Genomic DNA, 18,496 nt, shown 5'->3' with positions numbered 1-18,496 from the left:
GTCTTCTGTCTCGATTTGTTTTTTATCGTATCCTGTATGTTTTGAAAGACGGTGTTAAAATATACAGTGGGAAAATGAGCAGTTTTCTCAGTTCAGGTTGAACCACTGAGGTTTCAGCTGAGTTTTCAGTTACAGGTAGTCCTCAACTTATGACCACAATTAAGCCCAAAATTTCTGTTGCTATGTGAGATGAACCACAACAGTGTTCAATTAGTAACACGGTTGTTAAGGGAATCTGGTTTCCCATTGACTTTGCTTGCCAGAAGGTTGCAAAATGGGATCACAGCACTTTGGGAGACAGCAACGGTCATAAGGGTGAACCCGTTGGCAATTGTCTGAATTTGGATCACATGACTACGGGGGTGCTGCGAACATCGTAGCGATGAAAAACGGTCCTAAGTCACATTTTTTTTCAGTGCCTTTAAATGGCCACTAAACAAACTGTTGTAAACCGAATACCTGTACTAGAGAGGGCTTAACGGGGTTTGTAAAAAGCGAACATCTCCCTAGCGCTTTGTGTGATCCTTTAATTGGGAATCAAAAGCAAGACTTCTGCTGTTTTCCTTGCATGAAGCCAAAAGTCTCTCTCTCTCTCTCTCTCTCTCTCCCCCTGAGAATGGAGCTGGAGACGGTATCCTGCGATCCCAAATAAAGAATGATCGATTGGTAGGAAAATGGGGAGGGGGATTTTCCCAGGGTCTCTGATCCGTACGACTGTTAAACATTGAGGGGTGCCCATAAGTTCTTGGGGGTGCTGTGTTCTAGACCAGCGGTGGCTGCCAAATAGAGCATCCCCATCATCCTGAGTCACATGATAGTCATCCAGACAAGAGTGAGGATTGCGAGGAGAGCCCTCCTGGTCTAGGAACGGAGAAACCAAGATGCGTCAGCATTGCCCAACCATCTATTGAAGCCTGCCCTCCCGCAAAAATCACTGGTATGATTAATGTCGATTGCTTATTTAGCATCCTATGACTCTTATCACTGGTTGTATCTTATGATGTATGACGAATGCATTTGATGATGATGATTTGTCACTTGTTGCTTGTATGTACACTTGAGAGCTCCTGCACACCGGAGACCCAATTCCTTGTGCGTCCAACCACACTTGGCCAATAAAGAATTCTAAAAAAAGAAAAAAAATTCTTTCATATGTTGCAGAAACTGGCTACGCTTTTCGATCTTTGTGGGAAGCCAAAAACGTTCAGGCCAGCTGGGCTGCTACTTCCTCCTTCCTCTGGTTGAACAAACATGCCCTTGTGACCAACTTTAAACCTTCGCCTCTGGCAAAACAATACTCCGGCAAGCTGCTCAATTGGCCAGATTAATGTTGTTCGCCTTTCGGCCTCGAGCTGTTCCGTTTGCCTGCCGCTCCCACCTGCACGCATGGGGTAAAAGGTAATATGTGATCCATTTGAATACATCGCTGTGGGTTTTTTTTTCCCCCTGTGGCCAGGCAGTTGCAAAACCTTCCAGACTGCACAATGGGTGGCTTGGGTCCAATTTTTTTGACAGGATGGAGAGGTTGGTTGCTTTGAAGTAAAACGTTCACTGCCAGCAAAAAGCCCAAAATTTCGTGTGTTTTTTTCACCTAGGTACTCAATCTGTTTTCTGGGGTGACCCCAAAGAGTCCAGATCAGTGTTTTCCAATCTTGGCAACTAGAATAGAATAGAATAACAGAGTTGGAAAGGACCTTGGAGGTCTTCTAGTCCAACCCCCTGCTTAGGCAGGAAACCCTATACCATTTCAGACAAATTGGTTATCCAATCTCTTCTTAAAAACCTCCAGTGTTGGAGCATAATACAACTTCAAGTTGTTCCACTAGTTAATTGTTCTTCCTGTCAGGAAATTTCTCCTTAGTTCTAAGCTGCTTCTCTCCTGGATTAGTTTCCATCCATTGCTTCTTGTCCTGCCCTCAGGTGCTTTGGAGAATAGCTTGGCTCCCTCTTCTTTTTAATATTTATTTGATCTATTTGATTTGTCAATCGCTTACAAGATAATAGGTATGTATAAACATGAGTAAGAATACAGGAAATAGGTATGAATAAATGGGGACAATAGGACAGGGACGGCAGGCATGATTGTGCACTTATGCACGCCCCTTACAGACCTCTTAGGAATGGGGTGAGGTCATTGGTGGATAGTTTAAGGTTAAAGGAGTAGTTAAAGGATGTAACTACAGACTCAGGTAATGCGTTCCAGGTATTGACCACTCTGTGGCTGAAGGCGTACTTTCTCCAATCAAGTTTGGAGCCGTTTACATTGAGTTTGTATCTGTTGTGAAGCTGAAATAGTCATCGACTGGTAGGACACTGTAGATGCATGGACCAACTCCCACAATTCCACAGCACAGCGTTGCTGAATCAGATCAAGACAGGCGCCTGTCTGTGAACTCTCTCATTTTCCCAGAAGCAATGAATTTAATTTAAAACCACCTCCCTTCCAGAATTGCTCCAGTCAATATTCGTTTTTGATCGTTGAGCCCCACCTGGTGGATAACATGTTAGGGGAAAAAAACAAGCTATTATACATTGAAATATTAATTGTAACCGCTTTGTAACCAGAGATAAACCATTGGGGAGTGGGGGCGGCAGCAGCTTGAATGCTGAATGTTCTGGCAATTTTAAAGAAGCATGGATAAGCCGAGTCTTCCATCAGGATTTTTCAGAACCTGGATATTTTGAACTACAATATAAGGTCCCTAGCCATTGAAGCTTTTTGAAAGCCATCACTCTGCTAAACAAATAATTCCCTCAACACTGTTCAACTATTTACAAAGTCTACACTACTATTATTATTAATCTTCTCATCACTCCTTATCACCCACCCCCTCCCACTTGTGACTGTATGACTAACTTTGTGGCTTGTATCCTTACGATTTATATGGACTGTTTCCTAGTATGATTTGATTGCTTATGACTATCAAGTTTTGAACCTTATGATTCTTGACTCTTTTGTGTGTACTGAGAGCATTTTCACCAAGACAAATTCCTTGTGTGTCCAGCCACACTTGGCCAATAAAGAATTCTATTCTATTCTGTTCTATTCTATACATTAAAATGAAATTGTGTTGCATGCAGCTCTCAAAGGGTCACCACCTCCAATATACACTACAGAAACATGACAAAATATAAAATAAATAAAAATAGATTAGATAGTTTAGATTGATAGAGGTACATATAGATAGAGGTAGATATTGATAGATTATATAGATAAAATAGATTAGATATAGATAGATTATTAGATAGAAGATAGATATAGATAATAGATTAGATAAATAGCTAGATAGAGGTAGATACTGATAGATTATATAAATAGATTTTATATAGATAGATAGATATAGAGATAGATAGAAAGAGATAGAGACAGAGACAGATAGAAAGAGAGAGATAGATATAGACAGACGGATGGATGGACGGATAGACGGATGGATATATAGATAGACGGATGGATGGATGGACAGATGGATAGATGGATGGATGGATAGATGGATGGGCGAATGGACGGACAGACAGAGACAGACAGATGGACGGATAGATGGATAGACTGACGGATGGATGGATAGACGGACGGATAGATAGATGAATGGATGGATGGATAGATAGATAGACAAACAGGCAGATAGACGGATAGATGGATGAACAGACAGACAGACGGACGGATAGATGGATGGATAGATGTCAAGCCTTGCAAGGTGCTGGTAATCCTGGCCCATCTCCCCTTAGCCTGACCCGCTGGGGCCTCCCCTGCCTTCACCCCAACCAGCCCCGCCCCCCCAGCCAACTTCAGGCAGGGCAGGCGAGGAGGGAGGCTCACCACATGCTCCACCGAGGTCACGTGAGGGCCGAGCCCAGCCGCGGCTCTCTCTCTCTCTCCCTCTCTCTGGTGCGGCGGGGGGGGGCGCCTCTCTCCCTCCGCGCGTTCTCTATGGCCCGGAGCCCCGCATGCGCGCTCCCCGCCCCGCCCTCTCCGGCGGTCACGTGGAAAGCGCCTGGTGGGGCGGTGCTGCGTGACTCGCGCGCGCGGGCGGGCGGTGTGGGGGGAGGGCAGGAGGGAGGGGAGGGGGCGGCGCCGGGGAAAGGGAGGAAGCCGGAAGCGCCGGAGGAGCCGCCGCGCGAGGGGTCGGGCCGGAGCGCGAGGGCCAGGCAGGCAGGCAGGCCGGCCTGCGAAGGCCCGGACGGGGCGGCCGGCGAGAGAAGGAGCGAGCGGGGCAGCGGGCGGTGAGTGACGGAGCGAGAGGGGGGAGGGTCTCTTCCTTTCCTGGGGGAGGGGTCTTGCTTCCTTCCCTTCTCGGGGGTTTCCTTCTTCTCCCCCTTTCTTGGGGGGGTCTTCCGCTTCTCCTTTCCTTGGGGGTCTTCTTCTCTTCCTTCCCCGTCGCCCCTGCTTCCTTTTATGGGGAGGGGGTCTTCTTTGCCCCCTTCCTGAAGGGGGCTGTCTTCCCCCTCTTCTCCCAGTCCTTTCTTTCTTGGGGGACTGTCTTCCCCTTCTGGTGGGGGGAATCTTCTCTTCCCCCTCCCTTGCCAACCCTAAGGGGTCTCCCTTTCCCTCCTCAATGCCTCCCCTTCCTTTCCTGGGGGGTGAGTCTCCTCTTCCTTCCCCATCCCCTCTCCTTCCTTTTTATGGAGGGGGGTCTTCCCTCCTCATCCCCTTCCTTTCCTGGGGGAGGAGGGGCTGTCTTCTCCTCCTACTACCTCTCCTTTCCAGGGTCTTCCTTCCTTTCCTTTCCTGGGGAGGTCTTCTCTTCCCTCCCTGTCCCCTTCCCCTTCCATTTCTGGGGAGGGGGGTTGTTTTCCTCTCCCAGCCCCATCAGGACTTCCCCCCGCCCTCCTGCCCTCCTTTCCAATCTGGGGAGGGGCTCTTTTCTCTCCCCCACCACTCCTCCTTCCCTAAGAGGTTTGCCTCTCCTTCCTTCTCCCCACGTGTTTAATCACCTCCCCAAATGCTGTCTCCCCCCTCCTCTGGTTGTTTTCCTCCTCCATCCTCCTTTGACAGACAGGTGGGCTCAGCACCCTGAATTTCACCTCCTTTCTCCCCCTCTCTCCCTCCACCCCCATTCCAAGCGGTGCCCCCTTTTTAACTTGCTTTCTCTCTTCCTTATGGGGGAAAAAAGACAACCCCCGCCCCCTTCCTTAATGCCATCTCCTTTTCATTTCACTTTCTCTTCCGCTTTGCTAATTTTGCTGGTTGGTTCCTTTGCTTTCCCCTAATTCTTGCTGCTTGATTTTCAACAGCATTGCCCCCTTTTCGGATGTCCGTCGGCCTCTCTCCCCCACTTCCTGGCATGTCGCTTCTGGGGTCCCCACCCTGCAAGGCCTTCGAGAGGGGAGGGCATCTGGTGGATGGGCCCAGCACCTGTTTCTCTATAAACAGCAGGACAGTCTCAGATTCAAATCCTGCTGCTTTTCACGCTGGGGCTAAGCAAGACAAGAGTCTCTTTCTGGTTTTTTTAAGAGCCACCCAGATGTGCTCTGGCCTGCTGTAAATTAACTTTCTATGTTTTTTTGGCCTCCGGATTCTTCCCCCCATTGGATCTTTTATCCTTTCTAAACTTTCTTTGCTGGCTAAATTGGTGCTGGCTGGCTTTTCTTGGAAATAAGTCTTTATTGTGTATATTGGAATTTGCTCCGGGCACATTTGCAGCTGCTTTAATCTATGTCTGATTTAATCTATCGATTCCCGAGGGATTCTGCAGTCCCAAAATGACTTGCGGGGGTCTGAAATCGTGGCTTCACCCTCCCTAATTGAAGACAATACAGGTAGCCCTCAACTTACAGCAGTCCGTTTAGCGACTGTTCAAAGTTACGACGGCGCTGGAAAAAGGGACTTAGGACCGTTTTTCACACTTAACGACCGTTGGGTTGGCATTTGAATGCTTGGAAGCTGACTCGCCTTTACGACGGTGGCAGTATTCCCGGAGTCACGGGATTCCCCTTTTGCCACTTTCCCGACAAAGTCAGCAAGGAAATCAGATTCACTTTAACAACCGTGTAACTCGTTTAACAACAGCAGTGGTTCCATTAGCCGAGGTGGCAAGAAAAGTATAACCCGGGGCAAAACTTCATTTAACGGCATAAATTTCGGGCTCGGTTGCGAAATCATCACAGCTTAAGGGCCAAATAGTCTCTCCACCCTTCAGGTCTCCAGGCCAAAATGCTTCATGGATTTCCCAAATCCTTCCACTCTCTCGAAGTTGAACATAGGAAATCTCCAGAGAACTACTTTCTAAAAAATAAATAAATAAATAAATAAGCTGGGTTTTAATCCTACATTAACATTTGCCTTCCTTTACCTTTTGGGGGTTTTAATTAGGGTTTGTCCACTTGAATGTAAATGTGGCTTATCACTTGAACAAATCCCTGTGTTCGTTTTTTTACATATTTTTCCAGCCACATGGCCTGCTCGTCCTCTGAACCATATCGCTCTTTTTCCATTTATGGAATGGCCCCTCCAACTCTCCCTTTTCACTTCTCTCTCCCACCTGTTCTCTCCCCTTTATGTTTTCTCCCCCCACCCCACAAGCTCCTCTTCCTCCCCCCCCACCCCCCCAGCCCCCTTCTCCCCCAAGGCAGTCTTTGCTTCTCCTTGGAAAGCTGTGCGTGGGGATTACGAGAATAAATTTCCTGGTTTGTGGTTGCTGGCCGGGACAAAGTCCCTTTACCTGCAGATCTCGTTTGGTGTGCAATGAAAACACAAGGCAGCCTGCCCATCTGAACTATTATGGGATGGTGGTGGTGGGGGGGGGGAGCAGGAAGATAACAGCCAGGAATTTTGGTGGGGTTGGGGTGAGAGGCAGGGCAGATCAGGAAATTGTCTGCTGCCTGTTGTGAGAATAACTTGGACAAAATGGACTCAGCTGAGATGGTTTGTAGGAATTTTGTCGTCCCAGCTTTGTAGCTTTGGGATATGAGTGGTTTTCTTTTCTTAGCCTTGGGTATTTGGTTGTATATATGTGGTTAAGCTCTACAGACCTTAGATCTGTGATGGCGAACCCATGGCATGCATGCCGGAAGGGGCAGAGGTGCGTGGGGAGGGGTTGTGCAAGCAGGGGTGGAGGGGAGTCATTGCACACAAGCGTGTGCACGCAAGTGTACTTTTGGCATGCGACGTGGAAAAGGTTAGCTGTCACTGCCATAGATGCAGCTGCGAATGTGACATTGGTAAGTCGTTGTGTTAGTAAATACACCGCATGCAGTTAGTTCTTGGCTTCCCACAGTTCGTTCAGTGACAGTTCAATCAAAGTTACAACAGCAGCAAAAAAAAAAAAAAAAAAAGTGACTTATGACCGTTTTCAGCCTTACGACGGTTGCAGCATCCCTGTTGTCATGGGTTCAAAACTCACAGCTTGGCAACTGATTCACATTTGTGACGGTTGCAGTCACGTGGTCCCCTTTGGCAACCTTCTGACAAGCAAAGTCGAAGGGGAAGCCGGATTCACTTAACAACCGGGCGACTCACTTACCTACCATGGCAAGGAAGGTCATAAAATGGAGCAAAACTCACTTAACAAATGCCTTGCTTAACAACAGAAATTTGGGGCTCCATTGTGGTCGTAAGTCAAGGACTACCTGCATTATTAAAAGCCATATTACCTTTGGTAACTTTGTCAACTTTCAACTTCCTAGAAATGCTTTAGGGAGATTTTGGAATGTATTTTAGCGCACGTAGCCATCAATACATCAGTTTAAATGCCCTTATCATAATGCCCTTATATAAGACTCATGGACTTTAGCTTCCAGAACTCCCAGAATTCCCCAGTCAGCCATACTGACTGAGGAATTCTGGGAGTTGAAGTCCACAAGTCTTAAAGGTGCCACCAGTTGGAAATCCACTGGTCTTTGTAATATATTAATATCTTGGGACTTCCCCCCTCCATAGATAGATAGATGGATAGAGATAGATATTCATAATCATATATATATAGTGTGTATATATATATAAAGTTTTTGCAGGTATCTATGTATGGTATTCAGCTTTGTTCGGGTATTTTCCCATGTCATTATAGTTGTGCTTTTAAAGTTGTAGCAGCGTTTCGGCAGAATCTCATCTGCCATCCTCAGGCTTCTGTATTGTGTTCGTCTGTGAGTCAGACTTTTACAGTTGTTTCAGTTTTAAATTTGGGGCTAGCCTATTGCTGTGCCAGAATGGTTTTTTCTTCCTCCTGATTGGTTGGGAGTCTTGATCTGTGTTTATTGGTCTTGGAGTTTGCTGTGTTCTGCTTGATTGGTGTTTCTAATATCTTCTGTTTGTTTTGTAGCTTTTTTTGTCTTGATTGGCTGGCAACATTGTGTTCCTGTATTGGAGGCCTTTAGTGCAGCTTGGCTCCGAGTAAATGGACGGCGATCATTTATTAGGAAGCTAGATTTCATCTGGGTGCCTGGTTGGGTGGGGTGTGTTTGAGCTGGAGGTATCGGTGGCGGGGGGATCTGTTTGTGCCCAGGTGTTTGCCTGGCTTGTGGTGTGGAGATTTTTTTGTTTGTGAGTGCAGGCTTCCAAATAATTGACAGTCTGGTGGGATCATCTCTTCTATTCATGCTTTCTGGTCTTTTTTCAATTCTATGAACACAGTACAGAAGCCTGATGATGGCAGATGAGATTCTGCCGAAACGTTGCTACAACTTTAAAAGCACAACTACAATGACGTGGGAAAATATCCGAACAAAGCTGAATAATATATATATATATATATATAATTATAAATATATAAAGATGAGGTTTTGTAGTCCCAGCTTAACAGGTTGTTTCTTTATTTAAATAAACTTTAAACTCTTTATTCTGGATCATCTGCACAAGCTGGGATTGATTTTTTCCCCCTCTCTGTGCCGATAGAAGAAACAGATCCCCGATTCACCCTTCTAAAAGATGGGTTTGTCCGCGCTTTAGATTCCGGAGGAAGTCGCGAGCTGCTGTCCCAAGGAAGATTCTTGAGCTGTGTCCTCTAGAACTTTCCGTTCCTTTCCGAAGGCATCTGTTGCAAGGGCCTCTTTGGAACCATTTTGGGTTTCTCGTTAAAGGGAAATTTTTGCTTTCAGGATAATCGATCCTGAACCCAATCCTGGCAACTTCCTTCGACCGGTTGGTGTTGAAATGTTTTTCAATCGTGGCCCAACGAATCAAGGTTCTCCCCCCCCCCCACCCTTTAAAAAGTTCCCTCTGCGCCTATTCCAGGAAAAAATGAAGAAGAAAGAAACACATAAAGATTGGTGGATGCATCTCTTTTATATTTACGGCCCCACCTGTGCCTGGCGCTCTGTTCTCTGCCTCGAAAGGATTTTATTTACACCCAAACAGATGCTGGTCTCTGCTGGTCTCTTGCAACCGGCGTGCCTGGAATCTGACGATGGGCTGATGTCATGGAACAGTTCTTGAGCAGAAGTTTTGCTGCAGGCTTTTGGCAAGGAGAGCGTAGCTGGAAGGGCCCAGCCGTGTGTGTGTTGCCCGACCCAGCCGTTTGTTTGTGCCGTCCTGCCACCTCTGTTCGGATCCATATGTTGTATTTCAATTATAGCCTCTCTGTTTTCGCATTGAGCCTTCCCCGCTCGTACACGCCCACACAATCACGGACACCGAACACATCCCCGGAGGAGGAAACCCCCCCCCAAAAAAAAGTCATCGCATAAAGCTTTTTAGCAGCTGTGGCTAGGAAGAGGGAGCGAAGGCAGAGACGGGTAAAGCTCGTTGAGGCTGGCAAAATTGGGGAGGAAACAGCGGTTGTAATAAATGAGGTTTGTTTCGTGTGTGTGTGTGTGTGTATGTGCGCGCTTTAGAATCACAGCTATGGGTGCTCTTTGACTTACGACCACAAGCGAGCCCCAAATTTCCGTTTGCTAAATGAGACGTTTGTTTGAGTTTCAACCCCGTTTTACAAGCTTTCTTACCACCGTTAAGTGAATCGCTGCAGTTGTTAAGCCGTTTAAGTGCCTTGCCTTCCCCCTTGGCTTCGATGCCGTGATGATTATGAGGTGTGAAAAATGGAAGGAAAGAGGGAAGAGTAGGGAGGAAGGAAGGAAGGAGAGAAGGAAGGAAGGAAGGAAGGAAGGAAGGAAGGAAGGAAGGAAGGAAAAGAGTAGGAAGGAGAGAAGGAAGGAAAAGTAGGGAGGAGAGAAGGAAGGAAGGAAAAGAATTGGGAGGAGAGAAGGAAGGAAGGAAAGAGTAGGGAGGGAGGGAGGAAGGAAGGAAAAGAGTAGGGAGGAGAGAAGGAAGGAAGGAAAAGAATTGGGAGGAGAGAAGGAAGGAAAGTAGGGAGGGAGGAAAGAAGGAAAAGAATTGGAAGGAGAGAAGGAAGGAAGGAAAGAGTAGGGAGGGAGGAAGGAAGGAAAAGAATTGGAAGGAAGGAAGGAGGAAGGGAGGAAGGAATAGTGGTGCACTTGCTACAATGCAATGTTGCAGGCTGACACTGCCCACTGCAGAGTCTCTGCCCACTGCAGCTCGATCCTGACCGGCTTAAGGTTGACTCAGCCTTCCGTCGTTCCGAGGTGGGTAAAATGAGGACCCAGATTGTTGGGGGCAAAGAGGCTGACTCTGTAAACCGCTTAGAGAGGGCTAGGAAGCACTGTGAAGCGGTATATAAGTCTTAAGGGCTCTTGCTCCTGAGACTGCAGTCACAAGCTCACACAAAGCCGTGGGGTCCAACGGTCGTTCTGCTTTTTCCAGGGGCTCCTGACAAAAGTGGATGTCATGCCCAGGTGCGTAACCTTCTAACATGGAAGACGGAGGTCAGAAAGAAGTAATCGACTTGAATAGTTTCCGGAGCCATCGAGGGAAAGGTAAGTTCTCACGTAGTTCTCAGCTTCTGGCCACCAGAATTTCTGCTGCTGAAGTAAGGTGGTTGGTGAAGTGCCTTGCGCAAGGAATTCTGGGAGTTGAAGTCCACAGGCCACCTCTGCCCTGGGATTTCCCCTCCTGCCTTATTTCCGTGCACACTCGGGCCGCATATTTCGGTCTGGAGTCGGACGGACGGACGGACCTCGTGCATGTTTACGAGCTGCTACAAACCTTCAGCTGGCTGATGGGCTGGTCCTTCCTTCAGATAGGGTTAACCACCGAGACGAGGGACTCATCACGATATCGGACTCCTCGGACGAAGACTTGCCTGTGATGTTGGACACACCTGTTAACCTGCAGTGGGAAGACGAGGATGATGAAGACGTGGTCATCTTGATGGAGGTAAGTCCTCCCTTTTCTGTGTTCCAGTTACGGGACGATCAGCCTTTAATAGCCAATAAACACGGCCTCAAAAGATGTGATTTTTGCCTGCAAGTCGGGGGATCCCAAGGTGATACGGAGCCCATCAAGGTTGACTCAGCCTTCCGTCCTCCCAAGGTCGGTAAAATGAGCAGCTGAGGGATTCAAATGCTGAGGGGCAAAAGGCTGACTCTGTAAACGGCTTAAAGAGGGCTGTAAAGTATTGTGAAGCGGTATATAAGTCTGCTATTGCTTGGAAAGGAAAGGAAAAGGAACGATGAAACCTAGTTTGGTAATGAAATGTCTATAAGGAAACAACCAGGCTCAGAGAGTGGAAGGAAGGAAGGAAGGAAGGAAGGAAGGAAGGAAGGAAGGAAGGAAGGAAGGAAGGAAGGAAAGAGAGAGAGAGCAAGCAAGTAAGCCATGGAGGCGCAATAGATAGAATGCAGAATTTCAGACTAACTCTGCCTACTGTCAGGAGTTCGATATTGACCAGCTCAGGGTTGACTCAGCCATCTGTCCTTCCGAGGTGGGTAAAATGAGGACCCAAATTGTTGGGGGCAAGAGGCTGACTCTATAAACTGCTTAGAGAGGGCTGTGAAGTACTGTGAAGCGGTATATAAGTCTAAGGGCTGTTGCTGTCCAATGGTTAGTTTGAATGTTGGTACTGTGGAACTGTGGGTTGTTGGCTTTTGCATTGGGGTTTGATTTCTGCAAGCCACCCAGAGTCACCATGAGTGAGTTGGGCAGCCATATAAATGTTTTTAATCAATAAATAATGTGACAACGCAGCTCACACAATCTGCTTTTTTCATATATTCAGACATATTAAATGTTGCTATTAATCCAACAATCTGCTTTTTTAATATATTCAGACACATTAAATGTTGCTATTTTTTTAATCAGTTCGGTGGAATTTTTTTTCCCCCTTCTTGTTCTGGCAAAAGCAGGCCAGAGAACTTACCGTTAACTATACTGCTTGCAAATTATCAACCTTTCAGTTGCTGTTTTGTGGTTGTTATAAAACTGCACAAATCCGGTATGGTCTTGCTAACGGACCTTTGGCAAATCAGTTCAGGTTGTTGGCTTTCTGAAATGTTCTTGGGTTGACTTTCCATAAACCTGCATGATTAAATTTTATGGGGCTTCTTGAAATATAAAGGAAAAAAGAATTACAAGTTTCTTCACGATATTTTCTTTTAAAAAAAACCCAAAAAGCACCTTTTCAACAGTGCAGAAAACAATTCCCCCAAAGGCCCCATTCTTTTCTCTTGCAGTTTGGTGAAGGTGTTGGGCATTGTTTCCAACGATGAGTTTCACAAGTCCTGATTACTCTGAGCTCGGGACCTTCTCAGATTTGGTTTTTGTACGTTTTCCAAATAGGCTGCAGCTAAAATTGGGTTTATCTTGTACTAATAATTGCAGCTAAGCCTTAATTATTAAACCACAGTGCAGTGCATGGGCTACAATTGGTGGGGGTCGCACTTTGCACTAAACCTCAAGCAAAATGGTCAGGTGTGTAAACCAGCTGCAAGGTTTGAGAAATATCCCAGGGCTTAAAAGCAAAGTACAGTTTTTCCCCCGCCGCCTTTAAATGCCAGATTGCTGTTTTTCCAGCTCCTTAAATGTTCTTCGAGCTGATGAGAGGTTTATTACCTAAAATTCATTCTATGCATCCCAGCCGCTTTTTATTTTTCCCTCTGAGAGATTTTAGCAGGTTTTGACAAGGAAGAACTGTTGACGACAAGGTCAAAGTTATAATTTGAAAGGGCTGCCGCAAGCAGGGTTGCGCTTTCTGTGCGGCTGGGAATTTTTGTTTCGTTTGGTTCCAGAGGAAATTAGAATATGCAGGTAGCATAGATTTGTCATTCCCTTTTGGGACGTAAAGATTGATTTGCGTTCCTGCGAAATAAACAGAGTTTAGAAAACGCCTTTTATTCAAACATCCCAGAGCAGCACAAATGGTATACACATGGTCCTCAGCATATGGCCATAATTAAGTTTTGCCATCTTATGACTACAAATATAGGCCAGTTGCCAAGCGCCCCCAAATACAGTCACGTGACTTCAGGGGAACCTGGTGATCAGAACTCCGAATTGGAGTTGTAATTCCCATTTCCAAGGTCTGTTGTAGCTTCAAATGGTCGCTAAGCCACTGGATTTAAGTTGAGAACGACTCATATTTCTGACAGCTAACCTTTCTAACCAATATGAGAATGGCTAAGATGAGATAGCATATAAGGATAATCAGGATTTATATTCCTTGAAGACAGCTGGTCGTTTGCATTCTTTTAACAGAGTCGTTGAGGCTACATGGGGCTTTTTCTGTGTCCTCAGGGCCACCTGAGTCGTGCAAATGGATGCAGCACAGCTCTACAATGCAGGCCTTTCAGCAGTCCCAAGAAGGCTCCATAGCCATTTTCCCTACTTGGGTGACCCTGAGGGCACAGACAAACCTCCAAGTGGCCTCAACGTCGACCTAAAAGAAGGCAAACGACCAGTTCTGTCTGCAAGGAAAATAAATCCTTCTGTTTCCACCATCCAGTTGGAGCTGAAGAAGCTTCTTGGATGAGAAGGGAAATGTCTTCAGAGAAATGCAAGAAAGTCCAGTTGCCTCTTGGAAAAAGCGCCTTTGGGACAACCATGACCTGAATGACTGAGAATCTCCATCAGACATGGTGCTACTTTTTAGCGTTCAGAGGCAGCTTAAAGACCTTCTGTGGCCCAGAAAGGGGAATTTTAGGTCTAGCCCAGCGGCTGGCAACCTTATATACTCAAAGAGCCACCGGAAGCCCCCCGTTAAATTCTGGAGATGACCGGAAGTCTGGTTCCCCCACCAAAGGGCCTCCTCCTAGTGCGACATCCTTTTTCCTCTACCCGTCCTAACTGAAAGCCCTATGAACTGTGGTGCCGACCGGCGACAGGGAGCCGCAGCAGAGGGATGAAAGAGCCACCTGTGGCTCTAGAGCCGTGGGTTGCCGACCCCTGATCTAGCCCCTAGAAACTCTAGGTTAGGGTCTAATTCCTCTCTCTGCCTCCTTGTAAAGACAGCCACCAAGAAATTCCTGCGGCCCAACGTCATCAAGCCCGCCGCTCCCTGGCAAGTCATTAACAAGACGGGGGAAGGAGGATCTAGTGGCGACGTGGTGGCCCTCCCTCACAAAGACCAGAAGGCCAAAACCCCGACTTCTCCGAGGCTGCCGGGGACCCGCCGGAACGGCCTGAAGACGGGAAGTGCGAGAGCAAGCGCGAGCCAGACCGAGGTCTTGGAGTTACCCGATTCTCCGGATCCTGCAGACCCCGGGGACGTGAGGGGCACCGAGGCTGGGCCCAGCGTGGCTCAGAAGAGAGACGTTGTCCCGGAGGTCATTAATTTGGAGGAAGCGGGGGCCAATCAGGACAACAACCCAGAAGGCGAACGAGATCGGACACTCCCGCCACGGCCAGCCCCCAACCTGGGAAGGGTTTCCCACTGCGCCCAGCAGAACATGCGGCTGGATCATCCGTACTTCCAGCCGGCGAAGAAGGAGGCACGAACTGGGGTCCACCCCCTTCCTTCTCAGCCAGCACCGTTGGAACGAGAGCTGGGGCCTTTGCCGAGGGTTTACCAAGGAGAGATCCCCGGGCCGGCTTTCCCCAGGCCTGAGCCTCAGCAGGATGGGATCCCAGGGCCGGCGTCCCCTCAACTTGCTCACCCGCCGGAGGAAAATGGAGGCCAGCCAGCGGCAATAAACGAGCAGGCCGGGCCAGCGTTTCCAGTCCAAGGGTCGCTGGATACCAGCACCAGTGAGCTTCCCAAGCAGACGGCGACCCTGCTGGACAAAGATCTCTTTGTGCTACTCACCCGAGAAACGGTAGGTCTTTTCTTTTTTTAATTTAAGGTTTTTTTTATTTTATATTTATAACAAGTCCATCTTTCACTTAAACGGTGCATTGACTGGGTACACATATCTTGTGCTAACAATTATGGTTAACGTACTTTCCGTGCCAAAATATCAGTAATCACATTTTCTTTATGAACCATTGTCGCTTACATATTTTATCTTTATGGCGATCTTAACTTATTTCTCTGTATGTTCATCTACTCAACTTTTAACTTATTTCTTCATTTCCCAACCATTGATAAAATAGATAAAACGAGGACCCAGTTTGTTGGGGGTAATATAATATTTGTAAACCGCTTAAAGAAAGTACTGTGAAGCGGTATATAAGTGCTATTGCTATTATTCCCAAGAGAGTTTAGTCAGCTATTCTCCAGAGCATCTGTGGGCAGGACAAGAACCCTTATCCATGAGAGATCCGATCTAGAACTATGGAGAAATTTCCTATCCGTGAGACAGTGGGAACGACTTGTCTCCAAATTGTGGGTGCTTCATCACAGGAGGTTTTTAAAGAAGAGATTGGACGGCCCCTTTGTCTGAAATGCTATAGGGTCTCCTGCTGGAGCCGGGGGTTGGACTAGAAGACCTCCAGGGTCCCTTCCCACTCTGGTTATTCTGTAATTCCATTGGGCGAGATTGTTGTAAATAGATCAATAAAGATACTTTTCTGATCAGCTCAGGGTGTCGTTCTGACTCCTCGTGCCCGGTAACGCCTGATAACATTCGACGGGCAAACAAGCTAGCCATTCCTTGAATGGCTGGGGTGCCCAAAGGATTCACACACACCCCTTCCTCTTTTTCTAGGAAGCCAGGTTTCCAGACGCAACGAGAGAGTACATCGAAGAGCTGATACAGAGCAAAAACTGCAGCGACTTAAACATGTAAGTACAAAAAGCCTCAGACCAGCAGATGGCCACCAGCCCTGGCGCAGAACCCCCAAAGCTTACGGTCAACTTCCCTTCCTTGCAACCCAACAAAAGATGATTCTGACGTCGTGTCTCGGCTCTCTCGCCTGAACCGTTTGCTTTGGTCTAGACCAGGGGTGTCATAAACTCGATTTCGTTGTGGGACGCATCAGGGTTGTGTTTGACCTGGGGTGGGCGTGGCCAGGGATGGGCGTGGCCAGCTCAGCGTCACTCGTGTTGGGGACACTTGTGGTGGCCATGTGCTAAGTCAGCTTCCCTCAGACCCTCCTTCCCTCTCATCATAACCTTCCTGCTGTCATGCCCCTGTTGGACTCTGATTCTGAGGGAGCGGTGGAACAGCTGACAGGGAGTGGGAGTGTGGCTCCAGTGGCTGGAAACTGGGGAAGGGCACAGTCCGGCTGGGCATTCAGAGGAAGACCCAGGCCCACCCCCTCTTCATCCTAGGACACGCAGGGAGGAACAGAAAAGGGAGCAACATGAGTTACAGGGTTATGGGGGAGAAAAGGGCCCTGATCCCCTTCAGTTGGCTGCAGCTGGGAAGACTGTTTAAAAGGGCAAACTGTGCACGCAAAGTTGCTGGAAGCAAAGCGTGAAATTATTCTGGTTTGTCAAGTCTTATCTGAGTTCCGGCGTCCTCCCAAGTGTGTGTATCTATTCTACCTCTCTCTCTATCCCAGGGGTCTTCAAACTTGACAGCTTTAAGACTTGTGGACTTCAACTCCCAGAATCCCTCCCCCAGTCACGTTGGCTTAGGAATTCTGGGAGTTGAAGTCCACAAGTCTTAAGCTTGCTAAGTTGGAAGACCCTTGGTTTAAACTTCTCAAATGTGTGATGGATGGGCCAGGGGTTGTTCTCCGAAAGGCAGCTCTTTTTCCAAAGGGTCCTGTCTCCTTGTTGCTTTTTCAGACTCTGTAATTTTCTTCTGGAAAATCCAGACTATCCAAAGAAGGAACTCAGTATGGTTTTAAATCCAAATAGCAGCCTGCTTTCCAGCCAAGACGAGACAAAGGCAAGTTGAAATTTTCCTTCTCTTTGCAGTCCTTTGTTTTTTTTTTTTTTTTACAGTCCTTTTTCTTTAGTGATTGTTTGAAGTATACAGTTGCAAAAAAAAGTTAACTTGGGACCAGTCCTCGCACTTACGTCCGTCACAGGGTCCCCAAGGTCACAGGATCAGAATTCAGGCCCCGGGTAAACTAGCCTGTATTTACGAGGGTTGGCAGCGTCCCGTGACGGCCATGTGTTAACTTCCCCAGCCGGCTTTGGACAAGCCAAGTCAAGAGGGCAAGCTGGATTCGCTTAATGCCTGTGTGGTTTGCTTAACAACTGTGGTGGAAAAAGGCTGTAAAATCCGGCGTGGCTGATTTCACAAACCACTTTGCTTAAGGAAGAGAAATTCTGGTCCCAAATGCAAGCCATAAGTTTGTGGCTACCGGTAAGCATCTTCAGAACTGCATTAAAAATTCTAAAGTGTACCTAAGAAAGTTTTTTTTAAGTAAAAAAAAATAATCCTTAACTTATTTTCTGTTGTCCTTCTCTTCCTTCTTCCTCCTTCTCTCCTCCCTCCTCTTCCTCCTCTTCCTCTTCCTTCCTCCCTCATCCTCTTCTCCCTCCTTCCTCTCTCTTCCTCCTTCTCTTCCTTCTTCCTCTTCCTCCTTCTTCTCTCTTCCTCCTCTTCCTCTTCCTCCCTCCCTCATCCTCTTCTCCCTCCTTCCTCTCTCTTCCTCCTTCTCTTCCTTCTTCCTCTTCCTCCTCCTCCTCTCTTCCTCCTTCTCCCCTGCTGCCTCCCTCCTTTTCCTCGTTCTCTTCCACCTCCTTCTCTTCCTTATTCTCTTCCTCCGCCTTCCTCCCTCTTCCTCCTCTTCCTTTTTCCTCCTCCTCCTCTACTCCCTCCTCTTCCTCCTCCTCTTCCTTCTTTTTCTCTTCCTTCCTCATCCTCTTCTTCCTCCTTTCTCTCCCTCTTCCTCTTCCTCCTCCTCCCTCCTCCTCTTCCTCCTTTAGGTGCCTAAAGTGGACTATTTTGACTTCTCCAAACTGGATCCACTCGACCAACGTTGCTTCATCCAAGCCGCTGACCTCCTCATGGCCGACTTCAAAATGCTGAGCAGCCAAGACATCAAGTGGGCACTCCACGAACTCAAGGGACACTATGCAATCACACGAAAGGTTTCTCCCCTCTTGCTTCTCCTTCTCCTTTCTAAGAACACCCCCTCAGGCGCAGCCTGGGCTCACGAAAGAAATCCCTCAGGAGCCCGGAATTTCAGAGTCCTCTGATAACGGGTACTCCTCGACTTACAACCACCATTGAGCCCAAAACGTCCACTGCTGAGCGGGACAGTTGTTAAGTGAGTTTTGTCCCATTTTACGACCCCAGACCCCTTTCTTCTTTTAGGCCTTTTCCGATGCCATCAAAAAATGGCAAGAGTTATCTCCCGAAACCAGCGGGAAGCGAAAAAGAAGGAAAGAAATGAATCAGTATTCCTACATAGACTTCAAATTTGAGCAGGGTG

General features: G+C 47.5%; 1 protein-coding gene across 1 annotated transcript in view; it reads left to right on the top strand.

Moving 5' to 3' along the window:
* The first annotated feature begins 4,053 nt into the window (after positions 1-4,053).
* The window catches only part of RNF216 (ring finger protein 216), a 57,174-nt gene continuing 42,731 nt past the window's right edge, over positions 4,054-18,496 (top strand). The window contains exons 1-8 of the mRNA XM_087941996.1: positions 4,054-4,221; positions 10,652-10,764; positions 11,028-11,164; positions 14,230-15,036; positions 15,868-15,944; positions 16,896-16,998; positions 17,988-18,152; positions 18,379-18,493. Of these exons, the coding sequence (XP_087798122.1) occupies positions 10,701-10,764; positions 11,028-11,164; positions 14,230-15,036; positions 15,868-15,944; positions 16,896-16,998; positions 17,988-18,152; positions 18,379-18,493 (1,468 nt within the window). The 5' untranslated portion in view covers positions 4,054-4,221; positions 10,652-10,700. The remainder of the gene's footprint in view (positions 4,222-10,651; positions 10,765-11,027; positions 11,165-14,229; positions 15,037-15,867; positions 15,945-16,895; positions 16,999-17,987; positions 18,153-18,378; positions 18,494-18,496) is intronic.

Source organism: Pseudonaja textilis, chromosome 14 (assembly GCF_049901715.1).
Source record: "Pseudonaja textilis isolate UNSWEBS1 chromosome 14, rPseTex1.2, whole genome shotgun sequence".
Taxonomy (NCBI): Eukaryota; Metazoa; Chordata; class Lepidosauria; order Squamata; family Elapidae; genus Pseudonaja; species Pseudonaja textilis.
This window is presented reverse-complemented; position numbering and strand designations above follow the sequence as displayed.